General features: G+C 45.3%; 1 protein-coding gene across 3 annotated transcripts in view; it reads right to left on the bottom strand.

Annotated features, from left to right (window-relative positions):
- Positions 1-20,576, bottom strand: part of PCCA (propionyl-CoA carboxylase subunit alpha) — a 469,473-nt gene that overhangs the window by 240,599 nt on the left and 208,298 nt on the right. For all 3 annotated transcript variants that reach the window (XM_074989641.1, XM_074989649.1, XM_074989656.1), the window contains 2 exons: positions 1,857-2,000; positions 267-341 (listed from right to left, as the gene is read on the bottom strand). In XM_074989641.1, the coding sequence (XP_074845742.1) occupies positions 267-341; positions 1,857-2,000 (219 nt within the window). The remainder of the gene's footprint in view (positions 1-266; positions 342-1,856; positions 2,001-20,576) is intronic.

The raw sequence follows: 20,576 nt of genomic DNA, 5'->3' as shown, positions 1-20,576 counted from the left end.
CATATTTATATTTTAGGATTGTTTGAAAGGATTAAACTGTGACACATAAAATGCAAATATTCCAAAACAGAACAAAACTTTATAGACCCATTTGGTTAGCATAGCATTTTTATATCTAATATTAAATTAGCACAAACAACTGCATTAATTCCCCAAACCACCTTTTGGAAATTATAGAAACTGAGGGCCTGACTGTCAGAGGGATTAATCACCTGTAAAGACCTGAGCATCTCGAACCTATGAAAATCAGAGTATCAGTCACTTACATTGGACACATGTAGAGGTTCTTGGTACTGAGACAATCTGCCAATAGATGGCAGACCAAAAGATTTGTAGGGATCCTGAAATGAAGGTAAAACATGAGAAACCATTGGAGTCATAACATACAGGAAACAAGCTTAAGTAGTTGCAAAATTAACAGCTTCTGCCTCCTCTATCTTGGATTCACACTCCCTTTCCAGAATCACTTATTTTGGGGTCTCTCTTTTTCCACTGGAAAATTTGGAACACTTGTCACAAACTCATCTTTCTGGAATGTAATTAATAATGCAGGAAAGAGTAACTTTGCTCAGTGAAATCTTTATATTAGAGTCATCTCTTTCGCCATCTTCAAGGTTTGAGGGGAAGGGAGAGTGGATGACATAAAAGGAGATTTTTCAAAAGGCAAAAAGGGTCATTAGAAAGTCAAAGGAAGCTGAGCTTCTATGTGAATTGGCTCCCTTGTGCCTTTAAAAATCTCCTATATAATATTCCTTACACTCTTATCAGTACAACAAATTCTGTGGTGAACAGAACAACATACTCATGGTGAAACAGGATTCTGTTATTCATTCTCCTTTAATACTCAGAGATGGTTGAGCAACAATTTTGAATACCCACTACTTTAGTAAAGCCATACTAATACTCAATGCATACTTTATCACTCAGATCAAATACATTTATTCATCTAAACAGTCATATACATGCTGTAATGAGCAGAACAAGCAACAATTGTTTTGTCATGAAAAAATAAAGAAAGAAGAACAAGATATATTAAGATGGCTTGGGCAATAAAGGCAGCAATAGTCAAATGGAAAAACACATGCCAAGATGCTGATTTTTTTATTTTTATAAAGACACCATTGCCTAAAACATTAACATTCTTAAAACAAAATGGAGGCAGCTGAATATTATTCATTCAGTGGAAAAGTCTAAATCTCCAAATGCAAAAAATAATGCTAGCAACAAATTAATGTACAATGCTGGTCTCCTCGTCATGCTTAAAAGGATTTTTTTTCCCTAAATCAGGGTTTTTTCCCTATATTAGTATCAGAAGTCATAATATAACTTAACAAGCAATTATGGCTTTGAAATTCACTTTTCAAGTTGGTCATATAAAGCAAATATAGGTTCAGAAGAGCAAACACACTTCCTGAACTATTAGCAAATGTCTCAGTACCATTAAAAGCTTGACAGTTTACAAAATATTACCTAAATATTTAAGCCAAAAGGTTTAACAAAAGTGTGGAAGCAAGTGAACCCAAAGTACTGGTTAGTAGTGCAGAAGAAAATGGAATACAGCGCAATCATCGTATTAAATTGGGCTGCAAATGTGGCATTAACTTCCTTTGAATTGATTATTGGCTACTTGCAGGAGACAGGTTTTTATAAGGTATTATGTGGCAATTTTATTGGTCACAGACTATTCTTTTGAATTATGACATAAAAATCAACATAAAGCGTTATTTAATTAGTTGTATTAGCAAGTAGCAAATCAAAAATCTCAAATTATTAACCTTCACTTCTCCTTAGTGTCTCTCTACACCTGGGTATTACTGCTCCACATACAGCCTCCCACCCCATACCACTTATTTTACCTCAGCATAAACTCGACATTCAAGTGCCCAGCCGCTGATGGGAATATCAGCTTGTTTGTGCCTGAGAGGGTAACCCTTAGCAACACGGATCATTTCTTGGACTAGATCCAGGCCAGTAATGCATTCTGTGATGGGATGTTCAACCTGCAAGGTCAAGAACTGACAGTCAGTAGGTAACAAAAACAACCAAAAAAACACATCATAAACAAATACAGAAAAACAAATCTCACCAGCCAAAAATGGGACAAGGATTAATTTCCAAATCTGGACTTCTTCACCAAACCAAACTCAAGAAACAAGCAAGCCCAAGAACAAAACAAACAAAATGAAAAAACAAAAAACTCATACACATTCACCAACAACAGTAACAATCTTTTTGGGGAGAAAACATTTAAGTACAATAAATAAGAAAACTGTAAATACAATAACTAACCCCAAGGAGTAAAAACAAAACTGCAAAAACAGGAAAGCATGCTTTATTATGCACAGCACAACAGTATTTGGTGAAGATGTGTTAGTTTCTTGTTTCTTTGGAAGTTTTAAAAGGGACTCATTTTTAATCTAGCAACGTAATATATTTTAACTGAAATCCTCAAAGTAGCTGATAATCAACCCATTTTGCTACACTTAACATGGCATATACAAGAGCAGCTTATGATTTTCCATAGAGCTAGTCTACCCTAAATCTCACCCATTCGCCTGTTTTCACTAACCTGTCCTGACAAGCAACCAGATTAGCGTAATCTTACATCAGCGCAGTGTAGCAGAAATGAGCAGATGGATCCTTCATTTTTTTTTCCCTCCAGACTTATCTGTGTAGTGCTTAGCAGGCACAATAGCTGGGCTGGACCAGTTGAGTCATTCTGCTCTCTCAGCAAATTGCTGCTAACGGCTTTGGATGATGCTGCCATGGGAATACCCATCATTCAGACTACAGCTGGATAGGGCTGGGTGCATGTGCAAACTTACGCGCATGCACATACACGTGGTTTTTATGTGGTTGTAAACTGAAAATGTTTATTAACTTAGAGCAATCTCTGACAAATCATAGTGGAAAAGTTGTGCAATGAAAGCACCCAAAGAATTTGGATTATGGTCCTACTATGTACACACAATCAGACACATACTCTATTAACATACCATACACACAATGAGGGAAGTTGCAATGCTCAAGTAAAAAATATGACAGAACTGCCATGTTTATCATAAAGCAATTTTATTTTAAGGACCAAATATCTTAAGAAAATGCACTTCACAAAGATTTCTCTATCAAGAGATGTCATATTATATACATTTTATGATACAGGAAAAGGTCAATGAACAAATCTGTTGTCTTCCTTAGTTTAAGTATATTAATTGAAGGAAAAGAGTCATTATAATAATCTTGTGGTTTATCAGAGCAAGATGATGCACTGGTTTTTAAAAAGAAAAAAAAGAAAAGAAAAGCTTTGTAAAAATAAACAGATGGCACCCATAATTAGTCCTCTGTGTGTTGTGTTTTTATAGTTTCAACAACATTCTAAGACATTTTGACATAATTTTAATGACAAATCATCACTGAAATAAACACCTATTCTTTGAAGCATAGACATGGGATTGAAAATAAGGATCTGATTGTGCAGTTTAAGAACACACCTTTGGGATTCAATCTTGATTTTACCTGGCACATGATACTTTCTAATATGTCACACTCAATAACCCTAGCTGGAGAAATTGGGAAGCAATTCAGCAGCCATACTTGGTTTAACACTGAAGCACTTAATTTTTATTATAACAAATTTTAAGAGCAAATTATTTGTATATAAACTTTGGTCAAGAAAATTTGCTCTCACAGTTAGGATTATAATTGACAAATATCTTTAACTTTAAAACTTGTTGAGAATTTTAATGCTGAAAAAATGAAATGCAACATTTCTGAAAAAAATGACATTTTTATTATTTAGTCTCATCATTTTTCTTGGACTACACTTAGCATTCCAGGCACAATACCATCATTGTGCTTTTCGGCTTCATTGTTGATGATCAAAATAACAAGGAATGTTTCTGGAAAGAGAAATATTTTTGTTTGGTTCTTAGGAGTCGCAAACATTTATTTAATCTACACTACAATAAGGCTCTTTGACTTGGTCAATATTATCTTGTTGTTTCAAAATACTCCCTTTGTATTTGAAGAAAATGGTATTAAAAATGGCAATTAAGCTCTTTTACATACATATTACATCAGAACTAACAGACTGTTTTATTAGAAATTTCTAGTCAAATAATTTGTTAGCACACTTGCATAATTAGATCTCCAAAATATCATCCATAAAATTGGGTGAAAACTGATCTGTATATTCTAAATTGAATTTTTAACTATGTCAGTGGCATGAAGCAGTCAAAGTAATCTTTTTTGCATTTTTTTTATATTTTTAGCAATATGCAAAATATGATGCTCTAGTCCAAGTGAGTAAAATTATTTTATTCTGTTCAAACTGTGGTCCTGATCTTGTAATAAACTCCATGAAGATTCAAATATCCACACCCCCAGAGCTCACCTGCAAGATCTGAACCTAATTGTCCAGTCCCACAAGTCTTACAGGGGAGGAGGGCTCAAAGGCTGTTGAATTGGCTCCTTAAAAGGAAACTATTTTTTTCCCTCAAGTAATGGAAACATTGTGATTATTTTGCTAAATATTTTTCTTTTGTTCACAGTGGTCTTGGATTTATTTCCTACTCTCTCTCCCCTGTTTGTCTTTTAAATAGATTTCCTTATTTAATGTAATCTTCCTTTTTCAATAGGTTATTTATTCTACTTTGCTTTTACTCTTTTCAGAGATGACTTCCTTTTGTGCTTATAGCTTCTTTTTCATTTTTCTTTCCTCCTCCAACTTACATTTCTGTACTAACTATTCTAACTATACTAACTAATAGTACTAACTATAGTACTAACTATACTAACTAACTACAAGCAAGTCTACACTACAATATTAAGTAGTCTAAGTTACACTGGCATACAGCCACTGCAGTAATTATATAGTCTTCGTATATCCAAACTATTCTCCTTGTGACAGTGATGTGTGTCCTAACCAGGAGCACGTGCACTGATTTAACTGTCAGATAAAGGTATTGTGGGACAGATTCTAAGAGACAACAACAGTGATGTAAGCAACATAACGTATACACAGACAACTACTTAAGTGCTAAACTCCTTGCAGAAGTGGAATTACTAACACAGCCGTCCTCGAGCAAGCTGGAATCCCAACCATGCACACCCTCCTCAGGCAGCATCGACTCCGCTGGCTTGGCCACGTCCACAGGATGAATGACGGAAGAATTCCAAAAGACATCATGTATGGTGAGCTAGCCTCTGGCAAAAGACCCCCCGGACGCCCCCAGTTGCGTTACAAAGATGTCTGCAAGGAGAGACCTCAGAGAGGTAGACATCGAGCTAGACAATTGGGAAGAACTAGCAGACGACCGCGGCAGATAGAGGCAGGGCTTACACAAGGGCCTTCAGAAGGGCGAGTTGAAGATCAGACAGCTAGCAGAGGAGAAGCGAGCGCACAGAAAGCACAATAAGGACTTGCCAGACACCCACTACATCTGCAAGAGATGCAGCAAGGACTGTCACTCTCGTGTGGGTCTTTATAGTCACAATAGACGCTGTAAATGAAGACTTAAATTGAAACTTTAAAGGGCGCGATCCATAGTCTGTGCAGACTGAAGGATGCCTACGTACGTAGTAGGTGAGTTACATCAATGGAAGCTACTCTGTGTAGACCCACTGGAAAAGTAAACCAGGACTATGTCTCCATTTATCTCCCCTGATGCTAGATCCCCATTGCACCCATGTAGCAATACCAGCTCCCTGAGTGGCACTGAGCCATGACTGACACACCAAGGACCATGTAGCACAAATAGAGACACTTCATTGCCTATATTAATCCTAACAGTCATCCAGCAGCCTTCTCACAAAACCTAAAACGGTTTTGACCACAATTATGGCCCAGTGGTCACAGAAACCAGAGCCTCCAGCCCTAATTTTTAAAACCCTTTGAATTTTTGAATGACTTTTTCCAAGTGTCCATTTTAGCAAGTATATCTTGTCGTTTCCCATTACTGTGTACAACTACCCATCTGACCAGGCTGGGTACACACATCAGGTGCACTCTAGTCTAGAGTAGAGTACACAGGAAGCACTGGATCTCCAGAACCCATGACGAGAACAAATGGTACAGGCACAGCAATGGAAGGGATGCAAAAATGTCGACATCTACAAGACTGCATGGGGTATCCAGGAGTACCACTACAGGGATCATTAACAGTGCTGTATGAAAACAAAGAAACTGCAGCAGGTAGTATCACAAGACCAAGGAGCCCAACATAACTGATCCCATGACAAGTTGCAGACGTGTAAAAAGAGGTGCGTGCCACGCAAAGAAGAACCCACCACCATGTCTCCACGTAGCCTGAGTCATAGGTCTCTAACATGAGCAGTCAGGATGATACGGTGGTGGTGCTAACAAATGGAGAATATGCAACTGGCCATATGCAATTTACAATGAGAAATAAGTTCCTATTTCAATGCCCCAAGGAGCAAAATCTACCTGCTGAAGAAATTTCACTTAATCCCCCACATATAGCTAGTATCCAGAGGACCCATTCCCTACACTTCAATTTTGAACTCCCTTTCCCCATAAGCCCCCTTTGTTGTGGTCACCAACCATCTATAAAAGAAGTTACTCACTTGGTGCAGTGGCAATAGTTCTCCTACATGTGTCCCTGCGGGTGCTCCACTCACATCTCTGCACATCTTGGTGCTGTAGACTGTCATGTTTTCAGAGCAGTGCTCCCCCATGTGCCGCGCCTGGGCATTCAGCATCTTGAGCTGTATTTGCTTTGTGAAGTGCATGCATGGCACAGTCCCCATTTTCTAACTTTTCTACCTCAAGTCCCTGTAGACTCCAAGCAGAGGGAGGGACGAGAGGGCAGTGGAGCACCCACAGGGACGCATCTCGGAGAACCATCACCACTGCATCAAGTGAATAACTTCTCCTTTGAGTGGTCCCTAAGGGTGCTCCACTCAGGTGACTCTGTAGCAGCACCCGTTTGGTGGAGATGGTATTGGAGTGTTACGTGGATGGAGGAAGGACTGCATCTGCCGAGCTGTGGCAAGTATTGGCACTTCTTGTAAAACGTACTGCTGTGCGGTGTATGTGGTGTCCAAGCAGGGGTAGCACCTCTGGTGTGGGGGGACTTGTGACTCTTCGGAGGTAGTTCGTAGACCTTTGGTCACCACCTGGCATTCAGCTCTCACTTGTGGCTCCAAAAAGCTGTAGCATGCGCAGCAGCCACACCCCAATAAACCACTTCAACAGGCGAGCTAAACCAGGTGAGGGTAGCCGACAGGTCTGAAACCTTCAATGAGATCGAGACTTGCCTATCCCAGCATGCAAAGTCGGCTCTGGCAGACTGGATGGATGAGATCAATATAAGATCCAACAACCAGGAAGGTAGCTCTGCAATGCTCTGTGGAGAGCAAAGGGCATGAGAGGCACCGCAGATGGCACTGCCATTCACTACAGCCTAGGAAGCCTCCAGCTGTGATGACTTTTCGTACCACTGCAACCAGGCTTTGGAGGCCAAGTGGAACTGCCTCTACCCAACAGCTTTTCCATTTTAAACATTCTCCTGCACAGGTTCTTTGCACATTGTCATCTCTCAAATCAGTCTACTTTATTAGTCTACTTTATTCTTCTACATCTTCTGTTTACAGTAAGGTCTCAGAGTATGCAAACCCAGAGTATGCAACTCTGTTCTTACATGGCTGACCCCCAATTCCTACAGTAAATCCTGGAAATGTGTGATTTCCAGTTGTGCTTAACTCTCTCCCTGCCTGGCCCTGGCTCAACGCCCCTCCCCGCTGGCTCCGCACACCCTGGCTCACCCCCCACCCCCCATGCATAGCTCCTGATGACCCCCCACCCCCACCTCTGGCTCTAGCTCACCACCGGTCAGGCACAACTCCAGTTCAACCTCCCTGGCCCCAGTTCAACCTCCCAACTGGCTCACTCCCCACCCCCACCCCCAGTTTCTGCTCACCCCCCCCGCCCCGCTGCACTGGTTTAAACCCCCCATGCGCAGCCCCAGTTCCATCCTCCTGCCCTGGTTCAACCCCCCAACATGTGATTCCAGTTCAAACTACCTTCCTGCCCTGCCCTGCCCTGCTCTGGTTCAAACCCCTCATGTGCAGCCCTGGGTTCATCCTCCCGCCCTGCTTCAAGCCCCCCACACAGCTCCAATTCAACACCCCCATCCAGGTTCAAGGCCCCCCCCCCCGGGTAGCTCCAGTTCCATCCTCCCACCCCAGTTCAAACCTTCTGCACGTGGCTCCAATTCAACCCCCCGCACTCTGATTCAAACCCTCCATGTGAGGCCCCAGTTCAAACGCCCCGTGGTCCAGTTCACTACCTGAGCAGGGCTCCAGCTCACAACCCCCACGCACAGCTCTGGCTCAACTCCACCCCTCATCCCCCTGCAACCCTAACAAACCCCAGACTTAGCCCCCATAGCACACGACCTTAACCCACTGCCAGCCTTAACCCTCCCCAACTGCCCCCGCCATTTACCTTTCTGCTGTTTCCCCGCCTGCAGGGGGAAAAACAGGACCCCCACTTACATGAAATTCGAGTTTTGACATGGTGCGTGGAACCGAACTCTCGCATAACCTGAAGGTCTACTGTACATCAAAGTCCTGCGACAATGGGAAAGGGGTGAAGCAACAAGTGGAGGTGACCACTGGGAGTTGTAGTTCCAAACCTGCACATAGGAGGCCTATGGACTTTAGTCACTCGGCTCTGACCCCGGGACAAGAGAGGAGTTCAGCAACATCCCAGGCAACTGAGCAGACTTTTTTAGAAGCAGCACTGCTCACCCTCAAGTGAGGGAGGAGACTAGAAAAGGTGTCCCAGAAATTGCTTGTCCCAACCAAACTGGCCCATGTGCCATGGCTGGCAGTTTTACCCTCAGATTGGTCAAAAAACAGTGAAAAGAAAGATCATATTTGGAGCCTGGAACATTCTCACCCTCTTCCACAAGGGAGAGCACTATGAGACCTGAGAGATCAAAACAGTGGCACCTGACTGACTACATCATCAGTCGCAGGCGGGGCATTCACAATGTTAAGATCACCAGGGCCATGTGGAGAGCTGAGTGCTGGACTGATCTTGGACTCATCAGATCTATCCTTATGTTGCACATCACACCACTGCACTGCAAGAAGCTCAAGGTTGTCAGGCCCTCCTTCAACATCAGGAAGCTGCAACAGATTGGTCATCGTGAGCAATTTGCAGCCTGTGTTGATGAAGTCTTGATATCCCATGGACTTCTGACTGGAGACCCAACACAAAAGTGGGACCAGTTTAAAACCCTGGTGATGGAGTCAGCCAAGTTGACACAGACTAAAAAAAGAGTTCACCAAGAACGGTTTGGTGAAAATGACGAGACTATCATGAAGATCTTAGAGGAAAAACAGAACGCGTTTCTGGTACGGCAAAACAATCAGTCCTCAATCTCCAAACATGACTGTTTCAAGCTCCTTCAGAGTCAGGTGCAAACTGCACTTCGCAAAATGCAAGATGAGTGAGAGGAGAGCAAAGCTGATGAAGTCCAATACTCTTCTGACACCAAGACCTCCAAGATGTCCTTCAGTGCTATCAAAGCTGTATGGGCCTTGAAAGCCAAGTACTTCACCTCTCCAGTCTGCAGATGGTATGACCCTCCTGAAGGAGAAGAGCAGTATCAGCGATTGGTGGAGACAGCATTTCAGCTACCTGCTCAACAGGTCCTCCGTTGTCAACCCTGCACCCCTAGACCAGATCCCTCAGAAACCCACAACAGACAGCCTTGACCTGCCCCCCACAATGGATGAGGTCAAAAAAGAATCAGCCAGACCAGCTCTGTCAAAGCCCCTGCGATGGACGGTATCTCTACTGAAATTTTCAAGGCAGCAGGACCAGTATCACTTGAAGCCTTTCACAGTATTTTGATCAGCATCTGGAAATAAGAAGACACACCCAAAGACTTTAGGGATGCCATAATCATCTCAATCTTCAAGAACAAAGGCAACATAGCTGACTGTGGAAATTACAGGGGCACCTCACTTCTCTCTACTGCTGGGAAGATCTTGGCTCAAGTCATTCTCAACTGTCTGATCACCAACATCTCAAAGAAGAACCTACCAGAGGAACAGTGGGGTTTCCATCCAGGCCACAGCACCATTAACATGATCTTTGCTGTTCGTCAGGTCCAGGAAAAGTGCATAGGAGCAAAACTTGGATCTATATGCTGTCTTTATAGACCTGAACAAGGAGTTTGACTCCATCAACAGAGAAGCCCTGTGGATTATCCTGTCAAAATTTGGCTGCCTGAGAAGATTCGACAACCTCATATGCCTATTCTATGACATGACTGACTTTGTTCTTTTGAAGGGAGAGTCCTCACATAAATTTGAGATATCCAATGGTGTAAAGCAAGGGTGCCTCCTGGCCCCAGTGCTATTCTTTTTCATGGGCATCCTCAGCCACACAGTTAGGAACCTGGACAATGGAGTATAGGCTTCATGGGTCACTTTTCGACACTTGAGAGGCTCATCCTTGAAGCCCTTTTGCTGACGAATGTGCACTTATGGCACACAAAGAATCTGATCTCCAGCTTATCGTCAACAAGTTTGCTAAAGCCACTCACCTCTTTGGTTTGATAATTCACCTAACAAAGCAACGAGGGGTCCTGTGGCACCTTACAGACAAACAGAAATGTACGAGCATAAGCTTTTGTGGCCAAAGACCCACTCTGTCAGATGCACGAAGTGGGTCTTTGCCCACAAAAGCTTATGCTCATACATTTCTATCAGTCTATAAGGTGCCACAGGACCCCTTGTTGCTTTTGCAGATCCAGACTAACACGGCTACCCCTCTGATACTAGCCTAAGAAAGACACAAGTATTGTTTCAGGCTGCTCCAGGATCTGCTGCTCGCCCCCACTCAATCTCTATTGAAAGAAAAGAGTTAAAAACAGTGGAGAAGTTCAAGTACCTCAGCAGCGTGATAGCCAATAATGGCTCCCTCAACAAAGAAATCAATGCCAGGATCTGCAAGGCCAACCACGCACTAGGACGTCTGTGAGCATGAGTATTGAATCAGCACAATATCCGACAGTCCACTAAACAAAGTGTACAAGGCTGTAGTACTGACCAGTCTCCTCTATGGATGTGAAATCTGGACCTTCTACAGAAAACATGACACTCTGCTGGAGCACTTCCACACATGCAGCCTGAGGCCCATACTGCACATTCGATGGCATGACAGTCACAAACCTGGAAGTCCTTGACAGTGCAGGAACCACAAGCATTGAAGTCATGATTCTGAATGCACAGCCTTGCTGGACAGGGCACGTCATACAAATGGAGGAGTCAAGAATCCCTAAGCATCTCCTCTAGGGTGAACTTTCCCAGGGCAAAAGGAATCAAGGTATACCTTGCAAGAGGTATAAAGACTGCGTGAAGACCAACATTGCTCATGATGGAGTAAAGCCATAGCAATTAGAGCAGCATGCAGAAGACTGAACAGGCTGGTGTGCTCTCGTATGACACGTGTATGACAACTTCGAAGAGCAGCGATGCATACGCCTGATTGATGCTCGTGAAAGGAGAAAAGCAACAGCACCAGAGCCAAGACAAATCCCTTGCCCCTACTATGAATGCCCATGCTGTTCAAGGCTTGGAATCCTCAGCCACATACAAGTCCATAACCGATGAGCCTGGGCAAGCTGAAGACATAATTGTCGGACATGATAGACTACCAAGAAGAGTGCTGTGCAAACGTGTGGTGTGAAGACCATGTGGCCACCCTACAGATGTCCACTAATGTTACATTATTCAGGAAGGCTGTCGTAGTGGCCACCACCTGCGTAGAGTGAGTCCTGATAGTCTGTGGGGGTTGTTTGCCCTGGAGTTGATATGCAGTGCACATGGAACCTGCAATCCACTTGAACTGGTTCTGTGCCGAAACAGCTGTTCTTGCGCGAGGCCCTAACCACGCCACAAAGAGTCTGTCTGATTTTCTAGTTTCCCTAGTTCTTTTAGGGTAGAATGCAACTTCCCACCTTGCAACAAAGGTAAGTAATATTGCCTCTTTGCAAGAGGTACGAGGTTTAGGAAAGTAAGCAGGTAAGTAAATGCGTTTGTTTACGTGAAAGTCAGTTATAACTGTCAGGAGAAACTTTGGATGGGGCCTGAGTGAAAGGTGGGTCCACCATGAGGGATGTGATTTCTCCTATAATTCAAGTGGATGTTATTGTCACGATAAAAGCCACTTTCATTAATAGCTATTGTGCAGATGTAATGGCTAATGGCTTGAAGGGTGATCTGGTGAATGCATCTAGCACCAAGTTTAGGTCCCATGGTGGTACTGGAGGGTGTCAATTTGGATGCATTTTCTGCAAGCCTGTAAGAAAACATTTCACTTTGGGGTGTGCAAAGAGAAAGGAATGATCTACCAACTTGTGGAAGGCCATGATTGCCACCAGGTATACTCTGACAGAGCTGATAGTGAGGCCTGTGTCACTGAGGTCCATGAGGTAGTTGAGCAAGGTAGCTCTGGGGACAGTAGTGAGATGTAAATTGCACATCATACACCATTGTTGAAAGCACACCCATTTGTTCTGGTAGGGGCTTCTGGTGGAGGGATGATGGCTGTTGAGGAGGACATGTTTGATCCTGTCCAAGAAGGTAAATTCTTCATTCTGGAACCATGGAGAAGCCATGCAGTGAGTTTCATGGTTTTGATGTTGAAGTGGCATATTTTGTCGTGGTGTCAGGAAATTCAGCACCAGCAAAAGCAGGAGCAACTGATCTATCAATAGATAATGTAGATAAGGGAATTACAGTTATTTGGGCCAGACTGGGGCTATTAGGATTCGAGTGGCCCGATCAGATCTTGTTAATCATTCTGGTAATGAGCAGGAATGGAAGAAATGAATAGAGTAGAGGAGCTGTCCAGTGAATGGTGAAGGCATCCCCTTGTGATCTCCTGCCTAGTCCCACTCAGGAGCAGAATCTGTGACATTTGCAGTCGTGAGGCATGGCAAAGAGATCTATCATTGGTAAGCCCCACTTGTGGAAGATTGAGAGGAGTACATTGGTATTGATCTCCCACTCAAGCTGATCCGAAAAATATCTGCTCCGTCTGTTGGCTCTCACTTTCTGTTGTCCCAATATGTACATTGCTGTCAGGGTTATTTGATTTTTGATTCACCAGCTCCAGAATCTGAGTGCTTCGGCACACAGAGTGTGTGATCAGGCAACCCCCTGTCAGGTGACATAAAACATAATGGGTGTTGTGTCAGTGAGAACATAGATAGTTCTGCCTCTGATCAGAGAAAGGAAATGGGCACAAGCCCTGCAAATGGCTCTGAGCTCTAGGATATTAATATGAAAGTGTCTCTCATGTTGGTCCCATGTTCCCTGTATTGATGTTGTGCCACAGTGGGCCCCTCTGACAGTCCATGAGTGAAGCACCTGTTGTTATAATCACTGAAGGGTCTGGTCGGTAGAAGGTTATACCACCAACAAGATTGGCTGGAGTCATCCAGCATTCAAAAGACTGTAGCACTGGTGGGGGGGGGAGAGCAAGGCACTTCAACAGGTTGTGTCGGGTTGGTATAAAATTGTGAGTGAGCCACTATTTTAGGCAATGCACATGTAGTCTCACAAATAGAACTGCAAACATGGTGGCAGCCATATGCCCCAATAATTGGAGGCACATCCGAGCCATGGAGAAAGGAGCCTGCCTGATCAAATAAATGAGATTGAAAATTGCCTTGAATATTTGGGGTGGTAGGTAAGCTCTTGCTGTGACAGAGTCTAGTAATGCCCCTATCTTTTCTGTGAGCTGTATGGTAGATTTTTGTATAGTGATAAGCAGGATGAGTTGGGAAAACAATTCCTTGGTAGTAGCTGGTATGAAAGTAGTTTGTTAGTAGGCAGGGCCCTGGATTAGACAGTCATTGAAGTAGGGGGAAATGATGATATATTTGTCTTCTGAGAAGTACTGTGGCTATTGCAAGTATCTTTGAAAATACTCGAGGGGCCTTAGAGAGGCCAGAAGAGAGGACTCTATACTGGTAAAGGTCTTGGGCCACAATGAATCTGAGAAATCTTCTGTGGGACTGATAGATAGTTACATGGAAATATGTATCCTGGAGGTCGAGGGCTGAGAGCCAGTCCCCTTTGTCCAGTGTCGGTAGGATGGTTGCAAAGGTCACCATTCTGAGCTCTGTGTTGTGGATAAACCTGTTCAGTTTCCTGAGATCTAACATCAGTCTCTATCCCCCTGTCTTTTTGGCTGTGAGGAAATAGTTGGAGTAGAACCCCTTTCCCCAATGTTCTTTGGAGATAGGTTCTATTGCCTCTAAGGTGAGCAACTTTTGCACCTCTGCTTGTAATAGGAGCTCATGAGATAGGTCCCTGAAAAGGGACTGGGTAGGAGGCATGGAAGTAAAAGGGATAGTATAATCCTATCTGATAATTTATAGGTCCCAGTGAGTCCACAACCCTTGAATTTGATTGTGGATGGGAAAAAAGAAAATCCACGTCTTTTTCAGGGACAAAGTATTTTCAATCTGCTCTGTGCTTTGTGGGCAAAATAGAAGCTGGATTTTTCCCACAGAGCATGTGAAGGTTCAAAGATATCCTCATGCATGGGTAACACTATTTTTAAGGATGCTGTGGGCTGTAATATAGTAAATAATCTATATTGTTTGCCTTGATCCTTTTGTAATGTTAAATCTTGTGATTGGGCTACTCATTTAAATAATTCCTCGAATTGTTTCAGATCATCTGCCGGTGGGGCAGACAAGATCTGGAAAACTGCTTCAAACTGCCTGGATCTAGGCCCCTGAGAGGAGCTCTCTGAGTCTGAGTGAGGTAAATCATCGTGCTCACTGGAACCCACTTGGGAGGTTACTGAAAGTGGGTGAGCAGGTGAGGAGTACACAGATTGTGGGTGAGTGCCTGGAGGTGTGCTGATGCTGAGGTGTAGAGGTTGTGTGTCTTGAAAGGTAGGTATGAGAGAAATGTGGTCAGTAGCCCTGCCATACATCCCAAGGGCCCCACTGAGATGGAAACTGATGTGGGGGATACAGCCCTGACATCTGTTGGGAGACCAAAACAGTAGTACACATGCAGTCCAGGAAGTTTCTGGAGAATGTTGGGGATCACTTCTTGGTACAAGAGCAGAAGGACCCGACCAGAGGTCGTGCACAGCTCGACCTGCTGCTTACAAACAGGAAGGAACCAACAGAGAAGGTAGAGGTGGGTGACAACCTGGGAAGCAGTGATCGTGAGATGGTAGACTTCAGGATCCTGACCAAAGGAAGGAAAGAGAGCAGTAAATTACACACCTTGGACTTCAGAAAAGCAGACTTTGACTCCTTCAGCAACCTGATGGGCAGAATCCCCTGGGATGCCACCATGAAGGGAAAAGGAGTCCAGGAAAACTGGCAGTATTTTAAGGAAGCCCTATTGAAAGCGCAGAAAGAAACCATCCCGATGTGCAGCAAGAGAAGTAAATATGGTAGGAGACCGGACTAGCTTAATGAGGAAATCCTTGGAAATTTAGGCACAAAAAGGGAGTTTACAAAAAGTGGAAACTTGGACAGGTATTTAAGGAGGGATATAAATGTATAGCTCGAGAAAGTAGGGCAGTTATCAGGAAGGCGAAAGCACAACTGGAATTGCGACTCGCGAGGAATGTGAAGGATAACAAGAAAAGTTTCTACAGGCATGCTAGCAAGAAGAAGGTGATCAGAGTGGGCATGGGGCCTCTACTGGATGAGGGAGGTAACCCAGTGACAGATGATGTCAGGAAAGCTGAAGTACTTAATGCTTTCTTTGCCTCTGTCTTCATGGACAAGGACAGCTCCCAGACTAATGCGGTAAGTGATGCACTGTGGGATGAAGGTGGACAGCCTTTGGTGGGGAATGAACAGGTTAGGAGCTATCTAAAAAAAGCTAAACGTACATAATTCCATGGGCCCAGACCTAATTCATCAGAGGGTTCTGAGGGAGTTTGGTGTACGTCATTGATGAACCCTTTGCTGTTATCTTTGAAAAGTTATGGAGATTGGGAGAGATCCCGGGTGACTGGAAAAAGGCAAATATAGTGCCCATCTTTAAAAAAGGGAAGAAGGATGATCCAGGGAACTATAGGCCGGTCAGTCTTACATCAGTCCCTGGAAAAATCATGGAGAAGCTCCTCAAGGAAGTCATTTTGAAGCACTTGGAGGAGGGGAAAGTGATCAGGAATACTCAGCATGGATTCACGAAGGGCAAGTCATGCCTGACAAATCCGATTAGTTTCTACGATGAGATAACTGGCTCTGTGGATAGGGGAAAATCAATGGATGTGATTTATCTTGACTTTAGCAAAGCTTTTGATATGATCTCCCACAATATTTTTGTCAGCAAGTTAAAGGAATGTGGATTGGATAAATGGACAGTAAGATGGATAGAAAGCTGTCTAGGTTGGGCCCAGAGGGTAGTGATGTTGGGATGGTGGTCGGTTTCTAGTGGAGTGCCCCAAGGTTCGGTTTTTGGTCCTGTTCTGTTCAACAGATTTATCAATGACCTGGATGAGGGGTTGGACTGCACCCTCAGCAAGTTTGTGGATGACACCAAACTAGGGGGAGAGGTAGATATGCTGGAGGGAAGGGATAAGGTCCAGAGTGACTCAGACAAATTAGAAGACTGGGCTGCAAGAAATCTGATGAGGTTCAATATGGATAAATGCAGAGTCCTGCACTTGGGCCAGAAGAATTCCAAGCATTGTTACAGGCTGAGGTCCAACTGGCTCGGTAGTAGTTCTGCAGAAAAAGACCTGGGAGTTGTAGTGGATGAGAAGCTGGACATGAGTCAACAGTGTGCCATTGTAGCCAAGAAGGCTAATGGCATATTAAGTTGCATGAAGAGAAGCGTTGCCAGTAGATCCAGAGAAGTGATTATTCCTCTTTATACAGCTTTGGTGAGGCCACATGTGGAGTACTGTGCCCAGTTCTGGGCCCTCAAGTATAAGAAGGATGTGGATACACTGGAGAGGGTCCAGCGGAGGGCAACCAAAATAATTATGGGGCTGGAGTATATGACCTATGAAGAAAGGTTGAGGAGGGAATTGGGACTGTTTAGTCTACAGAAGAGAAGACTGAGAGGGGACTTGATGACAGCCTTCAGCTTACTGAAGGGAGGTTGCAAAGAGGCTGGAGAGAGGCTGTTCACAGTGGTCACGGATGGCAGAACACAGAGCAATGGTCTCAAGTTGCACTTGGGAATGTCCAGGCTGAACATTAGGAAAAAACTTTTTCTCTAGGAGGGTGGTGAAGCATTGGAATGGTCTACCCAGGGAAGTAGTGGAGTCTCCATCCCTGGAGGGCCGTGTCTACACTAGCCAAAAACTTCGAAATGGCCGTGCAAATGGCCATTTTGAAGTTTACTAATGAAGCACTGAAATACATATTCAGTGCCTCATTAGCATGCGGGCAGCCGCGGCACTTCGAAATTGACGCGGCTCGCTGCCACACGGCTTGTCCAGATGGGGCTCCTTTTCGAAAGGACCCCGCTACTCTGAAGTCCTCTTATTCCCACGAGCAGATAGGATAAGGGGACTTCCAAGTAGCCTGGGTCCTTTCGAAAAGGAGCCCCGTCTGGACGAGCCGCGCGGCGGCGAGCCGCGTCAATTCCGAAGTGCCACGGCTGCCCGCATGCTAATCAGGCGCTGAATATGTATGTCAGCGCTTCATTAGTAAACTTCAAAATGGCCATTTGTATGGCCATTTCGAAGTTTTTGGCTAGTGTAGACAGAGCCAAGGTGTTTAAGTCTCGCCTTGACAACGCCCTGGCTGGGCTGATCTGATGGGTTTGGTCCTACCTAGGGCAGGGGGCTGGACTTGATGGCTTTTTTAGGTCTCTTCCAGCTCTATTGTTCTATGATTCTATGGTTGGTTGGCCCAAATGGGATGTAGCTGAAGGGAATACTCCGTGTATGAGTGCCAAGAGGCCTGTGATGGAGAAGGAGATGCACAGCCCGATGAAAGAGAAGTTACTGACCGTAGTAACGATGGTTCTTCGAGATGTGTCCCCATGGGTACTCCACAATAGGTGTCGGGCTCGCCCGGCGCCGCAGATCGGAAACTTTCCAGTAGTTTCTCCTGGATTGCGCATGTGCTGGCACGCGCCGCTCCCCTGCGCGTCCCCAGCCACGTGAGCAATCCGGTCCCCGCCAGTCCCTTGACCAACCCCCTTGGATGCTCCTGAAAAACACTAAACAGAGATCCGAAGCGGGGAGGATGGGCGGGTGGTGGAGCACCCACGGGGACACATCTCGAAGAACCATCGTTACTACAGTGAGTAACTTCTCTTTCTTCATTGAGTGTCCCCGTGGGTGCTCCACAATAGGTGACTACCCAGCAGTAACCCAAGTAAGGCGGTGGGTAATCGGTTTATGTGCAGCTTGCCCCCGAAACGACCGCTGTCGAGAGGCGGGTATCCTCTTGTAATACCCGATGTAGGGCATAATGCTTGGCGAAGGTGTCATAGGATGACCAGGTCACCGCTCTACAGATGTCTTTTAACGCGATGCCCTTGAAAAAGGCTGTTGATGCCGCCACCGCCCTGGTGGAGGGAGCCCTAGGCGGGGCCAGCAAAGGAGTCTTTCGAAGTTCGTAGCACATTTTTATACAGGACACAATGTGCTTCGAGATTCTCTGGGAAGAGAGACCCTCTCCTTTTGACCTGGGAGCGAGAGAGACTAGAAGCCTGTCCGTTTTCCGGAAGGACTTAGTTCTGTCTATGTAGAAGGCCAACACCCTCCTCACGTCCAGGAGATGTAGGCGCGCCTCCTTGCTGGAGCTGTGAGGCTTCGGGTAAAACAAGGGTAAAACTATGGGTTCGTTAAGGTGGAACTCTGAAGAGCTTTCGGAACAATGGCTGGGTGCAGCCATAAAGTTACCGCCTCCTTTGAGAATATTGTGCAGTGCGGCGTTGCCATAACTGCTGCGAGCTCACTCACCCTGCGAGCTGACGTAATTGCAAGAAGGAAGGTTGTTTTTATCGTAAGGAGACATAGGGGAACCGTGGCTAAGGGTTCAAATGGTGGGCCTATTAGCACGCTGAGCACCAGGTCCAAGTTCCACGATGGTGGAAGCGGTTTCCGAGGGGGGTACAGGTTTACCAGCCCCTTCAGGAACCTGGTAACAATAGGATGGGCAAATACCATGGGCCCCTCCTCTTCATGCTGAAAAGCAGATATAGTGGCAAGGTGGACCTTTAGTGAGGATAGGGAAAGCCCGCCCCTCTTGAGGTCCAACAAGTATTCTAGTATTACACGTATAGGAACGTCAAGGGGAGCTAGCTGCTTGGCAGAACACCATGCAGTGAATCGAATCCATTTCTGCTTGTAGGTCTTCCTGGTGGAGGTCATTCGGCTACTCTCCAGGACTTGTTGTACTCCCTCCGTACATGTGCTCTCTAGGGAGCTGAGCCATGGATTAGCCATGCTTGTAGGCGCAGGCCTTGAGGGTGTGGGTGCACTATGGACCCCTGGGCCTGCGTGAGTAGGTCCGGTGCCACCAGAAGGGGGAGCGGTAGGCGGTCCGACATGCGCAGAAGCAAGGGGAACCATTGCTGTCAATCCCACGTTGGGACTACTAGAATCATGCGGGCTCTCTCCCTTCTGGCTTTCTGCAAGACCTTATGGATGAACACTGTGGGGGGAAACGCACAAAGTAGGGGGCCCTTCCATGAAATCGCGAATGCATCCCCCAGGGACCCCTGCCCCAATCCTGCCCTGAAGCAGTACTGGGGGCACTTCTTGTTGTGCTGAGTGGCAAACAGATCGACCTGAGGAAACCCCCAAGTGTGAAAGATCGGTCGTAGCAGATCGGAGCAGATCTGCCATTCGTGCGTGAGTGAAAAGTGCCTGCTCAGCTGGTCTGCTTTCATGTTGTGAGCGCCCGGCAAATGCGAGGCTTTCAGCGTTATATTGTTGGCGATGCACCAGTTCCACAACTGGACTTCTTCCGCACACAGGGCACAGGATCGAGCTCCTCCTTGTCGATTTATATAAAACATGGTGGAGGTATTGTCTGTATTGATCCCGACTACTTTGCCTTGTATGTGGTCTCGAAAGTGTTTGCAGGCGTTGAACACTGCTCTGAGCTCCAGTATATTTATATGCAGTGACTGTTCCGTAGGGGACCATAGTTCTTGCGTCACCTTGTCGCCGATGTGTGCTCCCCATCCTATGTGGGAAGCGCCGGTAGTAAGAAAAATAGAGATTTGTGGCTGGTGGAAGGGTACCCGTTAGCATGTTCTTCGGGTTTACCCACCACTGCAGGGATCTGCGCACCTGTCGTGGGCGACACCACCCTGCGGACTGTGTGGGATGCCGGCTTGTAGACGCTCGCCAGCCAATGTTGCAGGCTGCGCATATGAAATCTGGCATTCTGCACCACAAATGTTGCCGCCGCCATGTGGCCTAGCAGCTGCAAGCACATTAAGACCAGCACCGTGGGGCTGTATGTAATGACTTGCACCAGCGAACTGATGGCGCGAAAGCAGGCGTCGGGTAGCTAGACCCTTGCTGTAATAGAGTTTATACGTACCCCTATAAACTCTATGTCTTGTGTGGG

The sequence above is a fragment of the Carettochelys insculpta genome, chromosome 1, assembly GCF_033958435.1.
Source record: "Carettochelys insculpta isolate YL-2023 chromosome 1, ASM3395843v1, whole genome shotgun sequence".
NCBI classification, from domain to species: Eukaryota; Metazoa; Chordata; order Testudines; family Carettochelyidae; genus Carettochelys; species Carettochelys insculpta.
This window is presented reverse-complemented; position numbering and strand designations above follow the sequence as displayed.